Below are 19,397 nucleotides of genomic sequence, written 5' to 3' on the forward strand. Positions count from 1 at the left end.
GTTATATTAGCACTGGTAAATAATAGGTGCGTAAATATGCCTCAATAGTGCTGTAAACTCGACCCAAAGAGAGCGTAAGTTCCAATGAGGCGTTTGAATCATATATCTGGATGCTTCGTACCAGATAATTAATTGGCTCCGGCTACGTGGCTGAAGATCGAGGACACGCGTCAGGAGAAGCTTCTGGTAGAGCAGGAATGTATGTAAGTTCAAAAAAAATTTCAAATTTCAAATTTCTGGCATTGGTATCCTCGCGCCTCCCAACAAACACTTTTCGTAAACGTACATACAACCTGCCAGCTCGAATAGCCAGAAAGCAAACAGAAAACCCGAATAACCGTTAACCTCAATATACCGGGGCCCTTCCCCCATCTTTGAGAGAAGCGTTGTAAAAGTTCATAACATGAATAATATAAACGGAGAAATGAATAAGAAAACTCAAAAGCTATCAAAAAGAAGAAAAACAAGAAATCATCGGAAACTTGCTATCGTGAACGTGGAAAGGGTATTATAGTCTAGGTGTACTTGGAGTCGAGATACCAGCGGTGTTCATGCTGAATGGGGCCTATTTAATTGGAAGTTAGCACAAGGCTCATATCGTAGGTTATCCTTTAGAAAGACACTTACCAGAACTTTCTTAGCGTTACATATCCTCCAAGCCAACTTCCGAACATTTCCATCCGCCTGGACTACCTCCGGTGCAAAGTCCACACCGAACATTTCCTTGACAGCATAGACAATCCTCTTGGCGTACTTTTCCTCTCCAAGCCCACCGAACTCCTCATTAACGTTTGATGGTGCCAACTCTTCCTTGCGTTCAAAGCACCTGATGACGACCGGCAAGAGATGTTTCTCAATATTGTCCTGCATTTCTTCACTGTCCACAAATGCAATATCCTCATCCTCGTTGATTTCAACCTTGTCGATAACGATTTCAAAGGGCAAGCTGATAGCCATAACATTGTGCTTTCCGTCGTGGTGATATCTAAACTCGTATGTACCATTACTCCAGAATGTCTTATCGCATGAAAATTCGACTTCACCCTTAAAAATCGGTTCACCGTCGTCGACGCAAGTGCCAGGGGTGTCAGATGAAACAATACCGCTTTCAGCGTCCTCAGAAAGATCATACTCGTCTTTGCAGGTAGCGATCCACCTTCCCATAGAAGCGACTTTAGTGATGAGACGAGAGCGGTTATCCGTAATCCGGTACAATCCGATCCAGTCCTTCCTTGAGTGATTGACCGGGGCAGTCCATCCCACCCTAACTGGCTCTCCATAAGAAACGGATAGACTCTTGTGAGCATCCGAATCTTTCTGTGGCAGTGCGTTCAGAATGCTTAAGGAATATTTCTTGGAATCGTAATTTGCAAGATCGTCGGCAAGAAGGGTGATTGAAAGTCTAGCGGGGTACTGAGAGAACAAGAACTGTGTGTCTTTGACCACACCCATAACACCTTGAGCAAGCTTTGGCCTGGCAGATTCCAAAAATTCCTCAACGAAATCGGTGGTTTCCGAAAGCACCTTGTCAACGGACCCCTGGAAAGACTTGATATGGTTGGCAACTGGGGGTGGAATCGCGTTCTTAATGGTTCTGACAACACCGGCTTCCCGGCGAATCTTGCTACCATACAACTTCTGCATGTGAGGTCGCTCGATAAATTGAATGAATAGAAGAGCGCAAACGTGCGACAAAAGTCCCAACATGAACAGGGCCGACGAAGATGCAATCAAGACAATACCCCATATTCCGGCACAACCAATAAGACGTTCAGGGTTGTTCAAGTATCTATAAATACCCGAATATGTCAAGCCAGGGCTAGGAAGCTCGTAGAAGAAGTCTCCATAAAACCAGCCGAATTCGCCTAGGGACTCGTAGATAGAGGTAGAGGTCCAGAGTTGGAGAGCGATGAGCATAATACCGACAGTGTGCCTGAAGAGCACTAGCTTCTCTTCCCCAGCAGGCCAGTGGTACATTTTCCAACCAGCAGCCATGAATGAAGCATGGCACATGACCAAAGAAACGTGGTACAGACTCTTCCATTGACTCCAAGCTTCCTCGCGGGTCTCGCCAAACTTCAAAAAGTGTCGGAACCAGGCCTTGTTGTTACTCTGTGCGTGAAGAATTGCCCCAATACCAATAGTGTGCCAAAGTCTCCATACAAGAGCGTGGATGACAAACGCAGCCTGGACTATAGAAGTATTGGGGGTGAGAAGAGTCAAAACAACCAAATATCCAACTAGGAGAATCGTAAAAAGATGAGTATTGTGGAAAAGATCGAATTTTCCAAGGAGCTTGTGATCCTTTGCAGTTTGTACTGTATCCTCCATTATAACCGAAGAAGTCGCGGTCGATGAAGATGAGCTCGATCTATTCTTTCCAACAGATGAGGTAGGCCTGACCATAGGTGGAGGGGCCGATCTGCGGCGTGGTGCAGGAGGGTTATAGGTTTTATCGATGTGAGGGTTTTCGACAATTGTAAGAAATGCGAACTGGGCAGCGTGTGCAAGAAGAGAGGTGAAGAGAACGGTGTAAGATGCAGCCATGAGAGAAATACCCTACAAATGTCAACTAAACCTTCTTGATGTATTACCTACAAAAAAAACAGGAACTCACGTAGTATCCGGCATAGCCAACAGAGTACATTGGGTGAGGTGCCATTTCGAATACACCGTCAAATGTAAGATTCTGGTCAATGAGGAAAAAGAAATCACCCCAGTCTAGAAAAAAAATCACCTTAGTCCAAAGTTCACTCTACGGAATCTGAAATTGATGTTGAAATACTCACACCAGGCGTAATCCTTGACGACTCTGTGGGCGTCCAATTTGACCCAAAGATTAAACATGAACAGTACAATACCACCCACCCATCTTCCCATTGTCAATACCCATCCTTCGCCCTCAGGAAGAGAAGCGCAGGATATGGCAAAAAGGACATAGCTGACAAAGTCACACATCAAGATCAAATCGACCACTCTGCGGAACACAAGCCAAGTATTATACTCAATGGGTGCATCCTCAAAAACATAATCTCCACTCTTCACTTCATCGGGAATCTTGGCCTCAATTTCTTGCTTAACGAGCTTGCAAATTACTGGCTGACGGGAAGCATCAAAGATACCAGATTTACGAGCCCAATAGACAAGCCATTTACGGTTGGATTGGTTGTGCAAGAGGACACCGATACCGAAATTGTAAGCAGTTCTCCAAAAGAGGAACGTAGCACACAGTATGGGGGTGCGGATCGACGAAGGAAGAAAGTAAAGAAGTGCGATGTGCAATGCTAAAACGCCTAAAATAGCAATGTCCGATAGGTTCTTGGGCTGTGTTGGCGACAGGAGGGTAGAGACCATGTCATGCGTCTGGGGAACAACAAAAACTGGAAATTATTGTTCTATTAGTACTAACTTACTGAAGTTAAGCAAGGGGGGTAATCGGTTTGGTTACTTTTGCCATCAGGTGTGCGACCAAAGGTCTTGCGAGGTTTTGAAGGATCCTCTTCAACGGCGCTCAGGGTCTCCCTTGGGACCATATTCGCCGCTGGTACTTCATGTGTGCTTTTATCAATGGGCCTATTACGAAGCTTCGTATTGATTAGCTTCGAGCCATTGGACTCCTCCGACTCCACGGCCATTGTTGAAAAAGTCTCACAACAGGCCGTTAAAGGTGTTTATCGGGGGTAAGGTTCCTGTTGAAGGATTCGCTAAAGAGATGTGAGTGAGCTGGGTAAGGTGGAAAGTGTGAGAGTAGTAGAAAAGATCGGGGAAGGGACGGAGCTCACGGGTCTATATCACTTTCTACAGTGGAACTTTGATACTGTACTCTCATAAGGTGTTCAAAGGGAAGACCTGTCATTTCATACCAGCAATTCCGCGCCTCTTTTACCGGCAACCAATCAAGGGAGATCAGAGGTTCTGTGGATGGCCGCTGTGTTACGCAGGGCAGGGGCTGATGCCCAACCGAGCCAACGAGCACGCGCGGGATGAAAAGGACAGCAACGTCAGTAGGAAAAAAAAATTGGTTAGAAAGGATACATGTAGACACTTCACCGAACACAAATATGTGACAGAAGTAAATCAAGTACATACAGACGATTCAGGCAGACAATTCTCGTAAGTACATCCGGTTTTGGAGGAGTTAAAAAAAACAAATTATGTATCTTTTCGATGCAGCACATATTGTTTCTCAATTGGGCATATTAGCAGCTGACGACTCAAGAACCTAATGTATGTTCATGTTCACCTGTATCTGTGTATCACATGCTCTCTCAGTCAGAACCTGGTCCCAAGGCCCCCAGAGCTATTTGGACTTGGTCTTAGCCCTACCGCACGCCTACGATCCATAGTTGAGTGTTTGGCTATAGAGCTAGGAGAGTAAGATGTCTATCGAATATGCAATTAGCCGTAAACTCTATGTAGAACAATACACAGGCAGTTACGGATCAAATTAGAAGTCCAACATCTCGACACCTCTGCAGCTTGCTGATCGGGATTGGCATCTGCGCACCTCAATATAGTTTAGCTATGTATCGCTACTGCGCGTTCCTACATAGAGTACTCGTTTAGAGTACATACATCTTAAGTCTGAGGCCAATTACGCTTGTGGCGGCTCGCCAGCCCCACGTTCTAAATCGCGGCGACCGGACGCGGGGTAGAGTGTGAGTCCCAACAGAAACGGGACAACAATTTTTCGCCTCTCAACGTTAGAATTGGTCGTCGTCGTCTCAAGGCCTAGACTGGTATTGCTGGAGGTTGGCCTCTTGGCAAGTTGTCCAGCTGCGATGACATTGGGTCCTGGGTTCACGCTTCCATAAACTTATCAAAGAGATCAGTTGTGTTTCAAAACTCAACGTCATCAGGCTGTTTTGATCGCTTGTTTCTGCTATACATACTTCTCATGACCTCAAGATTCAGCTCGAAATACGGACGGCCTTGTCTCGGGTAGTTACGGGCTATATTTTCCGTTGGGACACTTTCACATGCAAATCTAATACATATGCCAAGATTTTAGGTTGGCTAGGGTTAGGGCTAGTCCATGTGAGGGCCAAAGCTTAGCTTAACGCCGGTTAGAAGACCCACCAGATTTCGGATTGTACCGAACCAGGTACATTTTTGACTGGAGCGATATTATACAATCACATGTTAATTCATACAGAATTTTTTATACTAGTAAGAATAACTACTAGCACGAAGCACGGTAATCACGATCAACTAGCAAATGAATTTCAATTGCTAGAACCTTCGAGGAGAAAATCAAGGATCCAATTAAAGCCCCGAATATGGAATTCAACATTTGTTTTCTTGCCTGCAGAGGATAATATTATGCGTGATTTCAAATCGAGGTACGTTTATGCGTTACTAACATACACCAATGAGATCTTGTCACACCGAAACGATCTTCATGCGTTGGGCCTATATTGGCAGCCTTCCATATGGTATGATAGTAGCGCACCTCGATTAGTGAACACTGCGCGTGATCCAGAGCTTATCAGTAACTTGCATTTGACATCGAGATATATACACAGCCCCTTTCCATAGATCTGTATGGCGGACTTTGAGTAACATAGATATTATTATTAAGGCGACCAACTCCTCCCATAAGCAGCCAACAATACAGTATTGTAATTTTTAGATACGTTCCTAAGTGTACCTAGAGTAGGTACATACTCTTGAGTCGATCTTTCAGGTTACATGTACTAGTATGCACATGTAACCACGGTAGGGGTGATGAACATAATGATAAATCTCGCAACCCTAGGCATTTAATTACCAAGACTTATTAATGATCCAAGAGAGGAGGAGAGAGGGATACATTATTATTATTATTATTATTGTTATTGTTATTGTTATTATTATTATATTATTCCACAACAGATCTAGAAGACATTAACTAGGTGCTCATGTCTATTTACATAGGAAGCTGTTAATAAATTGTCGCCCGATACCCCAGGAAGTGTACCACCCCCTTGATTCTGCTATAAATGCGTACAATTACTATTAGGGATCCCGAGCACTATATACGAGTACTGCGGTAAGAGAATTGGCCGATAGCATATTAAATATGTATGTTTTAAGTAATTAGTGAGTTAAACAAAAAAAAAAATGTATGTTTTAAGTCCCTGGGCAGCAGAGATTGATACGAGTGATATATCATGACGAAACGCTAAATCTTTGTTTTTTTGTTTAATTCATTAAACGCTAAAGCTCTTAAGCGCTTTTTACCACCTAAAAGGGTCAAACGTCATGTTACCATCAGAGAATATTGGACTTATAGCCTATCAACAGTATACAAATCATAAGGGGACATACAACAAACCCGTGCCCTCAATGTACATTTTCCTCACTGTCACAAAAACCACCAGACCTGTGCTTGCATCCCGAATGAAGGTGAAGGAAGTACCCAGAGCCAAAGCACCGCTAGGTATATACATATATATATGACTGAGGTAAACCCTTTCAACAGTATAGTATTTTTCTTAGCTCTCCCAACCTCACACTCTCGTTTTAACTCGATCACGATCGAGAAGCTCTCAATGTGCAAGTGCTGTTACAAACCTATGATAGGAAATGTATGCGTTGCTAAATAGAACAGAAATAATGCAATAGTTATGTAGCTTTGATCATGATTCCCTTTGATATACCAGACTCTAGCACTTATATTTATTTGACTTTCATTGACGGATATGAAAGTTGCCAATATTTATTAAGGTACTGCATAGCATGTACTTATCTGTATTTATTCTTTAGACTGTCCGCAGTATAGTATCCATGTATTTTTCGCTATAGTTATATACATACTTTATTCTAACATCTAACAATTAAGTACAAGGGACATACATGTATTACGAGTTGACAAAATTATCCGAGCGTTGTTGCAACCAAATTTTCAATTTCAACGTCGCCTTTTTCCACAACCACAAGGAAAGAGTACAAGAGATTTGATTTCTGTGATTTCTTATACCTCTATTATCTTAAGCTTCAATATGAAGTCAATTGAAGTGGTTTCAAAAATCGGTCATTCTAGCTAATCTGTGTGGTTGCGACGCGAACATCCGGATAATTTTGACAACCCATAATACCTCTTCTTTAAAGCTAGAGTTGCACAGCATGTTTGATGCCCTAGATAATCTAAGAGAGTTTAGTGTATTTCGGGTTCTTTCTAATTATCCGAGGCCGGCCGGGTCGTATGAACGTTTTATGGGGTTAATTGTTATTAATATACATATAGAGAATAAGATATAACGGGAGCTACTACTACTTACATGCAGTTGGTACTATCTATAAGCGATGTGGCTAGCCTTATGTACTCCTTATAGCTACTATACTCTTATGTATTTACGAATGTCTCGTATCTCAGAAAAGTATCCAATGTCATATATTTATCTACTCGTACGCGTACATATGGCCCAGATAACAAATCTCTAAACCCTAGCTCATGATACCTACTTCTAAATATCCAGTTCAAAATGGCCTCTCAGCTTGCGGTGTGATTCTTGCCAGGTGTCTTCTGCCACCATCATCCCAGTCTAACAAAGCTGAGTGTGCAGTCACTCGGTTATCCCATACCACAACTGTCTTTGGTTCCCACTTCACGCGAATCTGGAAATCGAGTCCGTATGCGATGTGGTCGTAAAGGAACTTTAGGAGAGCGTCACTTTCTTCCTTTTTAAAGCCTACTATATGGCGCGTGACTGGTTTTCTGTGAGTTAGTGAAATAAAGAAATGATGGAGTATAGGAAGTTGGTAGTTACATTGTGGGTTAATGAAAAGTGCCTTTTTTCCAGTAGCCTATTGAGGATCAGTGACTGATAATACTTCATCCGGGAAATTCGTGGGTCATACTGGGTGCGTCCGGACGATAGGATGCTCATTCGCAACAGGCTCTCTCCTGACCACACCACCCTTCCTTCTAGCCAGGTCGGCTTGCTCGTGTCCTGAGTGAATTGCTGTCAAACCTTCTAGACGTTGTTTAAACGGCTCGCTAAGCCTATTGTATGCCTCCACTTGGCTTACAAATGCCGTATCTCCTCCTGAGTAATCGCCGTTTGTTTTCGGAATATCAAGTGCATACAAAAATGTAGTCCCGGGAGGCTGGATAAAATTCTGTCAACTATAGATATCCAGCGAGCATGTATTTTGTAGCTACTCACCTGAACCTCATAGGTGACGTCCGAATGCCATGCGACACTACTCGTTCTACTCTCTAATACACTCGCTTCCACAGCCTCTCCCGCGCCTCTATGAACCAAGTGAATTTCCGGGTACCCTTTTGGCTGACCTGAAGAAGGGTGGATATGATGTCTTCCAAAATACCCTCCAAATTCAAGTGCTTTTTCGATGGGAAGATCTGCAAAATCCTGATCTCTAAAAGCGACAACACCACGTTGGGCAACGAAGAGTGCAAGTTCGTCTTTGCCCGCGTTGGTAAGGGAGCTAAGCTGAATCCCTCTGACTTCTGTGCCGAATTTGGGACTGAGATGGGCGAGCTCCACGTGAGGGGGAAGTAGGCTGGGGAAGGCTGGGTCTGCGGAGAGTGCGTGCTCAGTGTGCTCGAACGGCGTCAGAGGAGGGTAGCTAAGCGTTATATGTTATTAGTTTATTTACGTCTGTGTATAGAGATAGATACTGGATTAGGGTACCTTTTATCGCCTACCCAAGTAGGGAGATAGTGAGGATACTAGTGAGGCTATTAATGAGTGTGTACCGGCAAGAGGGTTGAGGTATACATACAGCTGCTGGAGCATGCCCGTCGGCACCTTTGATTTCAACATCTTTGTTAAAAGCTTTAGGGCCGTGACTTATTTCTTTATAGTCTCCTACGGGGACATTATCATTTGTCGCGATAGTTACTGCAGGAGCCATTGTAAATCTGTGGTCTGTATGATTGGAGGTTCTCTTCAGGATGAGATGGAAGTACTTGAGCATTAAATATACATTTTTCACCCTTCCCTTCCTTGTGGATTGGCTGATCAATTGGGTTTCGTGATGTGAGTGGGTCATTGTGCAATTGATATAAGATCTAGAGGCAGTTGCAAATGATCAATGAGACAATAGAGATAATTGGAGATAAGACGGGCGTGCCCATCGATGCTACTCTTGCCGTCTAACCGAAGCGATTGTTTTATGGTAGGGTATAATATGATGTAGTGTAGGTATTTGGGTTGGAGTTTGTACGTACGGAATAACGATGTTATATCACGCAATTACCAGGGTTGTGTGCGTGTGAGCATGGGTGATTCTCTGAGATATTACTTTACATGAATTCAGATTGAGCTATAACCTGGCATCTGAAGACGACGGCCTTTGGGGTCCGTGGAAAAACCGGTTATGCCGCAGAAATCAAAGATAGTATCATACTAATGATGTAACAAAAATGATTGTGGGTTAGTAACCGCGACATATAATATCACTCGATCTTTCGAATGATCTGTGGTGATTGAAATATCGATTCTACCCGCGGCGCATCCAACAATATATACGCGCCGTGCATACATGTAACTAGCTTAGCAGTGCACTTCCTTCATCCCATAATCAAAAACTTACGTACTCGTACTCACAATAGCCAGTCACGCTGGAAAGACACTTGTATGTATCTGCTAGCAATTTTTGAAAGCTTTGGCAGTAGGAGTTCACTTTTCACTTATGTTGATTATATAGGAGTAAGGATGGATATATGGACTCTTGTTCTATGCTGGGCTTGCACGGGATATTGGCGTTTAGTGACTGTGTTGTTGATATGATAATCTCTGTCATGGCCGGATGCTTCACTCAGTCAATAAATCCCAATCTTGAGTATTCCTCTAAAATCTTGACATAATAAAGGGGACGAGGAGCTAGTATGATATGAACTTTTAGACCATGTACCATACCATATATCCCTCACACCATACTAGAAAAAATATTACATAGAGTTGGATAGATCCACTTGAAAGAATCGAACTAACTACCCAGGAAGAAATGAAATGAAAGGAAAATACAATAACTGTGACATGAGGTAATACTAATGCAACCAAGGAATCCCCAGGCAATGAAATACATCCAACTGCGTACCATTATAAGAAAAAGATATAAAAACCCCAGATCAACAAAATGAAAGGAAAAGAAAGAAAACAATGCGCGCCTCGTCACTTCAAAAAACCATTAAAATCCGTTATGCATCCTCCCCTGATACTCTCCCCTCTTGAAATTCTTTGGGCTTTTTGGGGTTCTACTTGTCGGCCCCCTCGACGGCGCTCTACCTGATGAGGTTTCGCCCTTATCTCTCCCACCCTTGAACATTCTTCTCATACCTCTATCAAGTAGATTATCCAAGAGAAACGCGCTTTCCGGAGTTCCTTCGCGTGATATTGGAGCTGTAGAATCACCTGGGTCTAAGTCAGAGCCGTGTAGATGATCGTATTCTTCTTCAGCTTCCGATAGGGATTCTTCTCCAGTACGACCCATCATATGCATCTGCGGCGAGGAAACGGATCTCGGAGCATACCTGCTTGACGAGGGAATAGGCGGAGCCGTGAATGCAGTCGGGGTCATAACGCCCGGCGGTTGCTCCCTTGTAACCACCGGCGTGTTTAGAGAATCTGCAAAAGATGTCTGGAAGGATGTAACACTGGGTGTTCGAGCAAGCGACCTATTCAGGATTGCGTACACTCGGTTGTCGTAGACCTGCGGGGCAGTTTCACCGCTCTCCGTAAATTCAGTGTCTGTCTGTGATGGTGTTTGGTTGTGGTTAGGTGCACTATCATCTCCGCCAAAGAATGCATCCAAGTCGCCCAGTCTCAAGACAGTATCACTAAATCCACCTTCGCCTCTTCCGTCTTCGCTCAACATTGTCGCTGTCCTATCTTGCATGCTAGTGTAAGAATAATCCTCCATATGAAACTCGACGTCCTGTGTGGGAGGCGCTTCTTCCTCTGCGGCAGCTGCCTGTGTGCAGGTGTAAAAAACAGCGTGAACATTATCTCTTGTCATAACTGCATTAATTGCCGGCATGGGAATCGCCCAACCGCTCTCGTCTGGTATCCCAAATAGTGTCTGTGTTTTTTCGTATTCCTTCCGGATTGTCCTATTCCCCATACTCATCCTCATCACGTGTCGATCCATGGGGCCGCCTGAAATAGTAATCATTTTGTCAAGTACCTCGAGCGCTTGCTCAACAAAATCTGTCTGTAGCAGCCTTAGCAACGGTGAAATGAGATCGGCGCCCACTCCAGCAAAGGCCGGTTTCCGCATATCGATAGAGGGTAGCATTATTGTCAGCAATTCCATTGTCCTTAACTTGACCCATTTCAGCTTGTTCGAGAGGAGTCCAACTAGGAAGATCAAGGCTTGAGCCTCATAGGTGGGGAAAAATGTCTCCTTCAAAGCGTTGACAGTCTGTGATATGAAATCCTTCTTCGATCTGAACCTCTGACCGGCATAGAGCGACATTACCCTGGTTAATGATTTGTGTTCCTGGGCCTCTGCTAACAATTTCAATCTTTCTGCACAAAGAATGACATCCTCGTTAGGTGTCCCTTCTTGAGCTTCCGAAAACCTTGGTAGATTGGCCAAGATTGCGAATAATAACCTGCTATCGCCCCCAACGAGTTCATTTGTGGGTATCATGTTGAGCTTATCGAACACTGCTAAAGTTTTTTCAAATGATACTGAGGACCGGAGTCCTTTGTCAATAAGACTCTGAAGCCCCTCGAATTTGCCGAACCATTTTGGCGGGAATGCATCCATGAGATAATTAACCTTAGCTGGATCTGCCAAATCAATCTTGTCTAATAACATTTCCAACAATGATAAAACCTCCATAAATTCACCCTCATGGACGGTGTTCAAACAGGCAACAGTTACCCAAAATAACTGCGGATATTGTAAAAGATAATCTTCGTCCATCTCTGCAATGATGGCGTTCAGTGTGATAAGAATCTCCATGGCAAATAATCGTATATCCGCAACGTCGTCCGCAATCGTATTTGACAATCTCGCAAGCATGTCCGACAGCATACCATGATCTAATGTGGTAAGAAGACACCGGAAGACCTGAAAAGATCTGCAAGCCAGATGCCGTACTGGACATGTGGTTGCCCATGAAAGCGCAACCTTACCCCAGGCAGGCTTCAATCCCGGCGACACAGTCGAGAACATTTCAAGCACGCATGTGATCATGTGACCCATTGATTTTGGAACTCTAAGGCCATTTTCCTCCGTAGAGCTGATCTCTTCATAAGACCAGAAAGTCTTGCCATCGCGTTGTCGAACGGTCTCAATAAACTCGAGTGTTGCAATTCTCGTCGCACGGTCCTCTTCCTGATTAAGTGCAGGAATAACCAGCTCATGTATGAGATGTATCAGCATCTCCTTTGCTTGCTCTTGAACCAATGGAACGTAATGGTCCCATAGAACAAATACAACTTGCAAGAGTAGTGTCAACTTCTCAGCCATTTCGGGGACAGGTCCAACGAGAAGATCAACCATCATTATCATTGCAAGGTGTCCAAAAGAGAAACCAGTCTAATCGAATTAGTGCTGGGCAACACCCAAATAAGAGGGAATAGTCTTACCGGCTTCCCGCTATTTGGGACACACTTTGACAAGTCTGCTACGTACGGAAATTGGGATGCATCCGGTGGTGGTGTAGGCTCTTTGACTGTGATTATCATTAATCTTGGTTGAAGGTATCCCATCAAAGCCTCCACCAATTTTGCCCCCGCAACGGTTTCAGATAAGAATACAATGACCTGTTTTCCAAACTCGACAAAGTTTTGTTCACGGCGTTCAAGACTCTGATTAAAAATGAAATCTAGAATGACCTGCACATTACCGAGAAACGGTGCTGTCGCAAGAGACTGCCACACAGCTTGAATTTCACTGTGGATCTTGCTGCTAAACTTAACTGTAATCTCATATAAGTTCGCAAGGACCATATATGACGAGGGGAATAGATCTCCATTGGGCTCAAGAGCCAGGTCGATGGTTTGAATCCAGGGCAGCAGGGCGTGCAGTATGTCCCTTTGAGCCTTCCCCTCTGTAAGATTGAAAAACATAGTGAGTTCGGAGAATATGAACATTGCCTGCTCAGGATGGTCTATCGAGAGGCCTTTCGAAAGATGGAACTGTGCACGTTTATAAACGGCAACAGTTTTATCTGAGATGCTGACTTCAAAATCCTGAACCCTTGAAATATTCCAGGCACGTTCCTCCGTTACTCTCAGCAATTTTGCCGCCTGTAGTCTGACTTCTGCGTTCTCGTCACCCAGCTTAAATAAGCAAAGTGCCATGATTTTCCATACGCCATCCAAATAATCCGGAACCTCTCTGAGCACCTCCGAAATAACAGCGAAATAGCTTTGCGTAGCTTTTGCTGAAGAGTCGAAGCAATAACATCTTTTCATAGCATTGTTTAGTAAAACTGTTTGTTGGTTGTATAATAAAATGTTTTTGAGCGCTCGTCGTCCAATGCGGTGAGTCCTATCACTTGGCGATGCAAATATGGATTCGATCCACCGGAAAAGCTCTTCGACGTTGAATTCAAGCATGGGTGCAACATTTTGTGATAGGTCACCCATAACAGGACCGGCCTATAAACCGATATTAGCCTAACACGCACCTTAAATTGTGTTCTTTTACAACTTACACACAGTGATGCCATCGCGCTTAATGCAGCAATTTTGAGATTCCTCTTTTCAATCTCCATGGCAGCCCCTAATGTCCCTTTATCTGTTAAGTCCCGTTGGCTATCTACTATTTGCCTCATTTTTTCCTCTCTATCCTTGACGACTTGCCAATTAGGCCCATGTCCGCACCAATCCTGCATTAGAATATAAATTGATAGCCGGCCCTGGAACGGAAGCCACTGCACAGAAACACCTGCCTTTTTAAGGCCCTCAAATAACTCCTCAGTGAGCCCACAAAAGTACCTTCGAAGTTTCTGATGCTCCCAATCGGTCTGTACTTCGGGGTCCTGTAGGAACACTTTCATATCCTTTATGAAGGCTATCATTTTCTGTAAAATCCATTCATCCCTAAAGACTTCCTCTTTCTGCAGGAAGTGTGATGTAAGCTGGAACACGTGGGTCACTTCGGCTCTAAGTCGATCTTGACGTCGGTTCCGTCGGGGCGAATCGACTCGCTTTCCTTTTGTTATCAAGTCTTCAGAACTCCACTTCTGGACTGTAGGTTGAAGGCTCTCGATTAGCGTCTTGTAAAGATTGATGTTGATGTTCCCTAGTCCTGAAACTACTGCCTCCCTGATCCTCTGATTATCTAAACTCAGTAGTGGAATAACCATTTGGAACACAGATCTGGCTGAAGTGATCCGATTAAGGCGGTAGGGTGCCGGGGGAGTCTGGTTTTTCGACGGTTTTCTTGCATGTTGTGGGGTCCGTGGCCGTGATACTGATGTCTCGCCGTCTGTTGAAGTTAATGTTGAGCAGGCTACGATCAAGTACAGCTTCCATTGCTCAATCATAACTTCTGGACTAGTCTGAGGTAATGCTCTCAGAATCTGCTTTGGTACACTTTCAAATCCCAGGTTCGGCGCCCTAGAAGTTTGTGCGATGGCGCATATCGATTGATGCATCTGGACCAAACGCCCGCACACCAAATCTCTACAGAGAGCTACAGTAGTTGGACACCTTTCCACACAGACCCTAATGAGGCTAGGGAATACCCTAAACCACAGAGACGAATCGTATTGATTGTCGCTTATTGCCATCTGCACCAATGCATCCTTCGACTTGGAATCCTTCAATTCTCTTTGAAGCCTGCTCCGTTCCGCCACAGGCAGATTCTCATCATTCAGATTCATAACATTTAATGAATCACTCTCCAAAATGTGGATAATTCGTGGATATGCCGGAGATATTGAGGTGCGGCTGGGTTTTCTTGAATGTGCACCTGCTTTCCCACCAATCTCTGTAGGCTCACTCAAGACCACGTCGAACTCTGTTATGATTCTCAGCACCATGATAGCAAATCTTCTCACCACCCTTGACTGCGAGCATAAAAAGAATAGCCCATTTGACTCAATCTCATCTACGTGGGCTTGCACGTTAGAATACTCCAGTTCCTCGCTACGGTTTCCGAGTCCACGATCATCTAAAATCGAAGATGATTCTGCCGCCGCTGAAGCAGCATCCCTAGTACCTTTGACCTTTTGTTTGATCGTCTCGAGCCATATCCGTAACAGGTCAATGTAAAGTTTGAGGGTGCTTTCAATGTGACCACTGCCTAGCATTCCACCATCGGAAGTTGTGGAATAACGCTCATCAAACGCAAAGATGAACCTTGCAAAGCCAATGATAACTTGCTGAGAATTATACTGTCTAGCGATGCTTTTTAAGGCGTTCGCGGAGGCGGTAGCAACATTCTGGTCGATATGTGCTGTTCCGCTGCACAAAAGCGTAACAACCTTGTAAAAAGGGATATTGGGGGGAAGACATCGAGGGAGCGCCGTTATAGCAACGTGAAGAAGTTCGTAAAAACTTTGTCTCTGCTCTGCAGCATCTCCTCTTGTATCATCCCGGATCCCAAAGGAAAACTTGTTTTCTAGCGGTGTTTTGGGGACTGCAGCAAACCTTTCATCTAGAACTGCTTGGCCGCCAAAGTTTATGTCGCAGAGAACGATGATTTTTCCGAGCATCTCGCAGAAACGATCGTAGTATTCCTTTGCAGTCGAGCCAAGCTTTTCCACTGCAACTGCCTGTGATCTGCGATCCACTTTTACCTTGACGCCATCCTTCTTTTCCGCCTCGATTTTGGCAAGCCATGTTGAAGTAGGCGGAATCTTCTCTGGAGGATTTGAGGCAAACGTTTCCGGGAATGGTGGTAGGCCGGATTCGCCTTTCTCTAAGTCTGCCATGATGGCCAGAAATGCCCTAATACCAACAACCATTCCTTCTGGTGATAACTGGTCTAGTTTCAATATATTCGCCCCCGATAACAGCTCCACGTTTAATAATGGAAATACAACAGTCCGGAAACAAAGATCCTGGTACTTAAACCCAATGAAACGAATAAGTTGAATACAAGGCTCAACCACCTGCTGCTCTGCTGTCACCAACGATTTTTCTTTCTTATCTCTTGTCAAGAGAATTTGAATTATCCTTTCTAGTTTCTTGGTGGTATTGTTCATACTTTCCGTACAGCGAAACAGATATGTCCAAGTCAACCTCGCAAGCGTTTGCACTATGGGCACTCGCATCGATCTATCTTTATCTCTCAGCTTCGGAAGATTGTTCTCGACCAGATGCATCCAAAAATTGGCGAAATAATCGTTAGGGCTTACGCAAAGCAACGTTCCCATAAGGGGAAAAGCTGTATGCCAATGCCGAGGTTTTGCCATCATCTCGCTTAGTTTTGGATGTAGAAGATTCACAAATTCTTGCCATGTTGGATGGTTGAGTTCTGTTTTAGCGGTGGGAGCGATAGGGAGTAGAAGTTTTGAAAAGATTTCGCAGTATGCACGTTTCGCGCGGAAACCATGGGATTTGACGAAGAAATTGGCCATTGATACCATAAAATCGGCGGATTCTTGAAGTGCTATTTCGGGAAAGAACTGTTCACAACGTTGAAGAGAGAAAAATATGTGAGCTGGGGCTCTCTATAATATAGATAATAATTCCACCGCCCAAGTGGGAAAATGAGTATTCAAAATGACGGAGAATATGAACCTTTAGTTTGATATAGCTCATTCCTTTTACGACAAGTTCAACTCTTGCTTCCGTATCTTTGTTGGCAGTATTGGCCATCTTCTCCAAATCCGCAAAAAAACGGTCAGTGACCCTTTCGAAGTCAATATTACTCATGACGCCCAAAAGCTGACCGAACAATGTCCAATTTGCCATCCTTAAAGGCGAAGATAGTAATGTATCCGGGTCTGCCGATCGCAATTGATTAAATATGATATCTTCCAGCTTGTCCGCCATATCCTCTGTGACGCATTCTAGGGTTGTCTGGCCTATCACTTCAATCAAGACTCGGCATAGTATATAAATTGAGATAGTTGATCGCCTGTCTGCTACCATTGAGTTTTCCCGCAGGCCAAAGCTGCTACCATCACCACCATTACCGAGCGGTTCAGTATTTCGCCGGGGCATGCCGCGTGCTTGCTTATAAAAATATCAGCGTTTAATTCGACCAAGTGATAGCCCGATTATAAGATACCTGTGACATTTCCTGTCGTGATAGAGCAGCCGCTTCACTCTTGCTTTTTCTCCAGAACATTACACTATCAATTACAGGTTTCGGCTTGTGTCGAGCAATATATCCTATGTGATCCTATGTAAGTCTACCTATCTATATCCACCAGCCCGGGTTCCAGAGATGCAAACCTAATGAACCAATCAGTTTATCAAAAGCTGGATCTACCCCTGCTCCGCAAATGGTTTCGATATGCGGTTCGATGTCCAAAGGATGATTCGGGGGTAAACAGGTATTAATCTTTCGTTCAGCGACTCGCACAAACTGTGTAAACAATATATGAAGTGCATATTCTGCAGGGGTTTTGGTTTCTTCATCACGGGTCCGTGGATGAGAGTTGTGATGGTGAGAGTGTGAATGATGGTGAGACCGATTTCTCGGTGGCTTCTGGAACTGCGTTGTGCCGTTTTGATTAAGACCTTGCGGTATCGAGGGTGGACCTGGTGGACCTGGTGGACCTAAGCCAGCTCCCCCGCCTCCTAGACTTAAACTTGAAGACATATTGTTTCCGTCTGTCATGGGGGGTGCACCTTGAGTGGCCGGTGATGAAGGTATTTGTGGTAGTTGTATCTGCTCCCTGAGTGAGTTTGAACCGCCCGCAGGTATCATAGGTGTCATCGGTGATGGAGGTATCTGAGGTATATGGACCATATCTCTTGGCCCAATAGTCGCATGCATTACCGGTGGCGGGGACAACGGAGAAGTTGCAGGTGAGTTGACCCAAGAGCCAGATCGAGAGTGGGCGCCGGATCGATGTTGTATGCCGTTAACGATGGAAGTCTGGCGGTGGTGTGCGTGGGAGCTGTAGGAGGGCTTTCGCTCAAGTCTTCCGGTCTCGGGCCGTGGGGACTGGGACCGTGGTTGGTGGGCACCGGCCATAGCGCAGGAGTTATATTGCAGGGGAGTGGATATATGGGGGGATGGACAAACGGAGAAATCTCAACGCGGGAAAGAATTACCGCCGAGAGGCGCGCGGAAGGGAGGCAATAATTCGAAGGTCGCAGAATATGTCACAATTTGGCATGGAGAAATTCAAGCTTGGTTTCTGCGGGGGTAGAAGAAACCACAGAGTAATGGATTACTAGGGCACGCACGTCTCAAGAGAAAATGCGACTTGAGGCGCTGGGACGACAGGGGAAATCCAGTCAGAATCCAGGGGGGTGGTTTTCCAGGGTTAATGATTGAATATCGGACTGGCTCTCTCAAACGGGGGCCAGATAACAGAGGCGGAGCATGATCACCTGGGCGAATTTCGATGGTGATCGTGAGGTGAGGTTAGGATAGGAGGTGGGAAGTTGGCCATAGCTCTGTTACAATGGTTGCTGCGGCATTATATGGCTTAGTAAGCGATGAAGTGCGTTTCGTGTCGCACACAGGGGATGATGGCGTTTCATGTAACGTCACCCGATGAAAACGATGGGTTGTAGGAAGTTCTAGCACTCTGGAGTATACGTACTGGAGCTTTGATAGAGTGGGGCCGCTCTTCAGGCGTTCTTTGTCTGAGGTTGTTTCAAGTAGTAGAGTGAGAGACCCATGATAGTATCTGTTTCTATTCGACAGCAGACAAGGCTGTGGTTAAGGTTGTTTGTGCCAATTGGTTGTTGGTTGTACATGTGGTGACAATTGATCTCGAGATGAACACCATCACGATCTGACATCCGTGCAGCCCAATTTGAGATCAATCAATCGATCAATCTCTCATCAACAGATTCCAAGCGCAAGAACATGTAACGCATTGTGATTGTGCTCGTATTCCGGTGGGAGTATCTGAGCAGTGATGTGCTCGGGGTTCTGAGAGGGAAATGATGAAACGTCTTCTATGGTGTTGCGGTGTAACTCTAGAGAGCAAAGTTAGAGATGAGAGGAAGGCGTGCATTTTACATTCAGTCGGTACTGTAATTGAAGTGTGACAGTTCTTCAGCTAGAGCGAACTACATATGCAATTATAAAGTGCTTCGACCTGCATGCGGATATAGAGTACTTTATCTGTATATTAAAAAATTACGGCACCACAGATCCGTACCTTGGGCAGTATATTTTATTTCACATTCCAACCCAGCCCAGTGGGTTTCCGATCATGAATCTCTGTCACTCTAGTACCATGTTTTGTAGAGTATTTACTCGGGGCAGGCAATAAGAACCTGAAAATGCAAGCTGCAAGCAGGTGCTCAATTTGGTGTAGCTTTTCGCCAGCCGCGAATCAGAGG

The 19,397-nt window shown here is 44.7% G+C and overlaps 4 protein-coding genes across 4 annotated transcripts; all 4 read right to left on the reverse strand.

Annotated features, from left to right (window-relative positions):
* Positions 1–508: 508 nt before the first annotated feature.
* Positions 509–3,635, reverse strand: LAJ45_00401 (uncharacterized protein; the record flags this gene model as incomplete). The annotated part of the gene is made up of 5 exons (XM_046110002.1): positions 509–565; positions 628–2,559; positions 2,618–2,721; positions 2,790–3,380; positions 3,449–3,635. 5 exons carry the CDS (start codon positions 3,633–3,635, stop codon positions 509–511), a joined length of 2,871 nt encoding a protein of 956 aa, XP_045976695.1.
* Positions 3,636–4,366: 731 nt separating this feature from the next.
* Positions 4,367–5,110, reverse strand: LAJ45_00402 (uncharacterized protein; the record flags this gene model as incomplete). The annotated part of the gene is made up of 6 exons (XM_046110003.1): positions 4,367–4,383; positions 4,440–4,499; positions 4,576–4,584; positions 4,642–4,815; positions 4,893–4,952; positions 5,080–5,110. 6 exons carry the CDS (start codon positions 5,108–5,110, stop codon positions 4,367–4,369), a joined length of 351 nt encoding a protein of 116 aa, XP_045976696.1.
* A 2,351-nt stretch (positions 5,111–7,461) lies between these two features.
* On the reverse strand, positions 7,462–8,771 carry LAJ45_00403 (uncharacterized protein; the record flags this gene model as incomplete). The annotated part of the gene is made up of 5 exons (XM_046110004.1): positions 7,462–7,691; positions 7,752–7,788; positions 7,843–8,091; positions 8,151–8,574; positions 8,731–8,771. The coding sequence occupies 5 exons, from the start codon at positions 8,769–8,771 to the stop codon at positions 7,462–7,464; spliced, it is 981 nt and encodes a 326-aa protein (XP_045976697.1).
* Positions 8,772–10,140: 1,369 nt separating this feature from the next.
* Positions 10,141–18,069, reverse strand: LAJ45_00404 (uncharacterized protein; the record flags this gene model as incomplete). Its single annotated transcript, XM_046110005.1, has 7 exons — positions 10,141–10,549; positions 10,646–12,501; positions 12,552–13,568; positions 13,625–16,591; positions 16,662–17,099; positions 17,155–17,258; positions 17,322–18,069. 7 exons carry the CDS (start codon positions 18,067–18,069, stop codon positions 10,141–10,143), a joined length of 7,539 nt encoding a protein of 2,512 aa, XP_045976698.1.
* Positions 18,070–19,397: the final 1,328 nt, after the last annotated feature.

Source organism: Morchella importuna (genome assembly GCF_003444635.1).
Source record: "Morchella importuna strain M04M26 chromosome Unknown Morimp01GS001, whole genome shotgun sequence".
NCBI lineage: Eukaryota > Fungi > Ascomycota > Pezizomycetes > Pezizales > Morchellaceae > Morchella > Morchella importuna.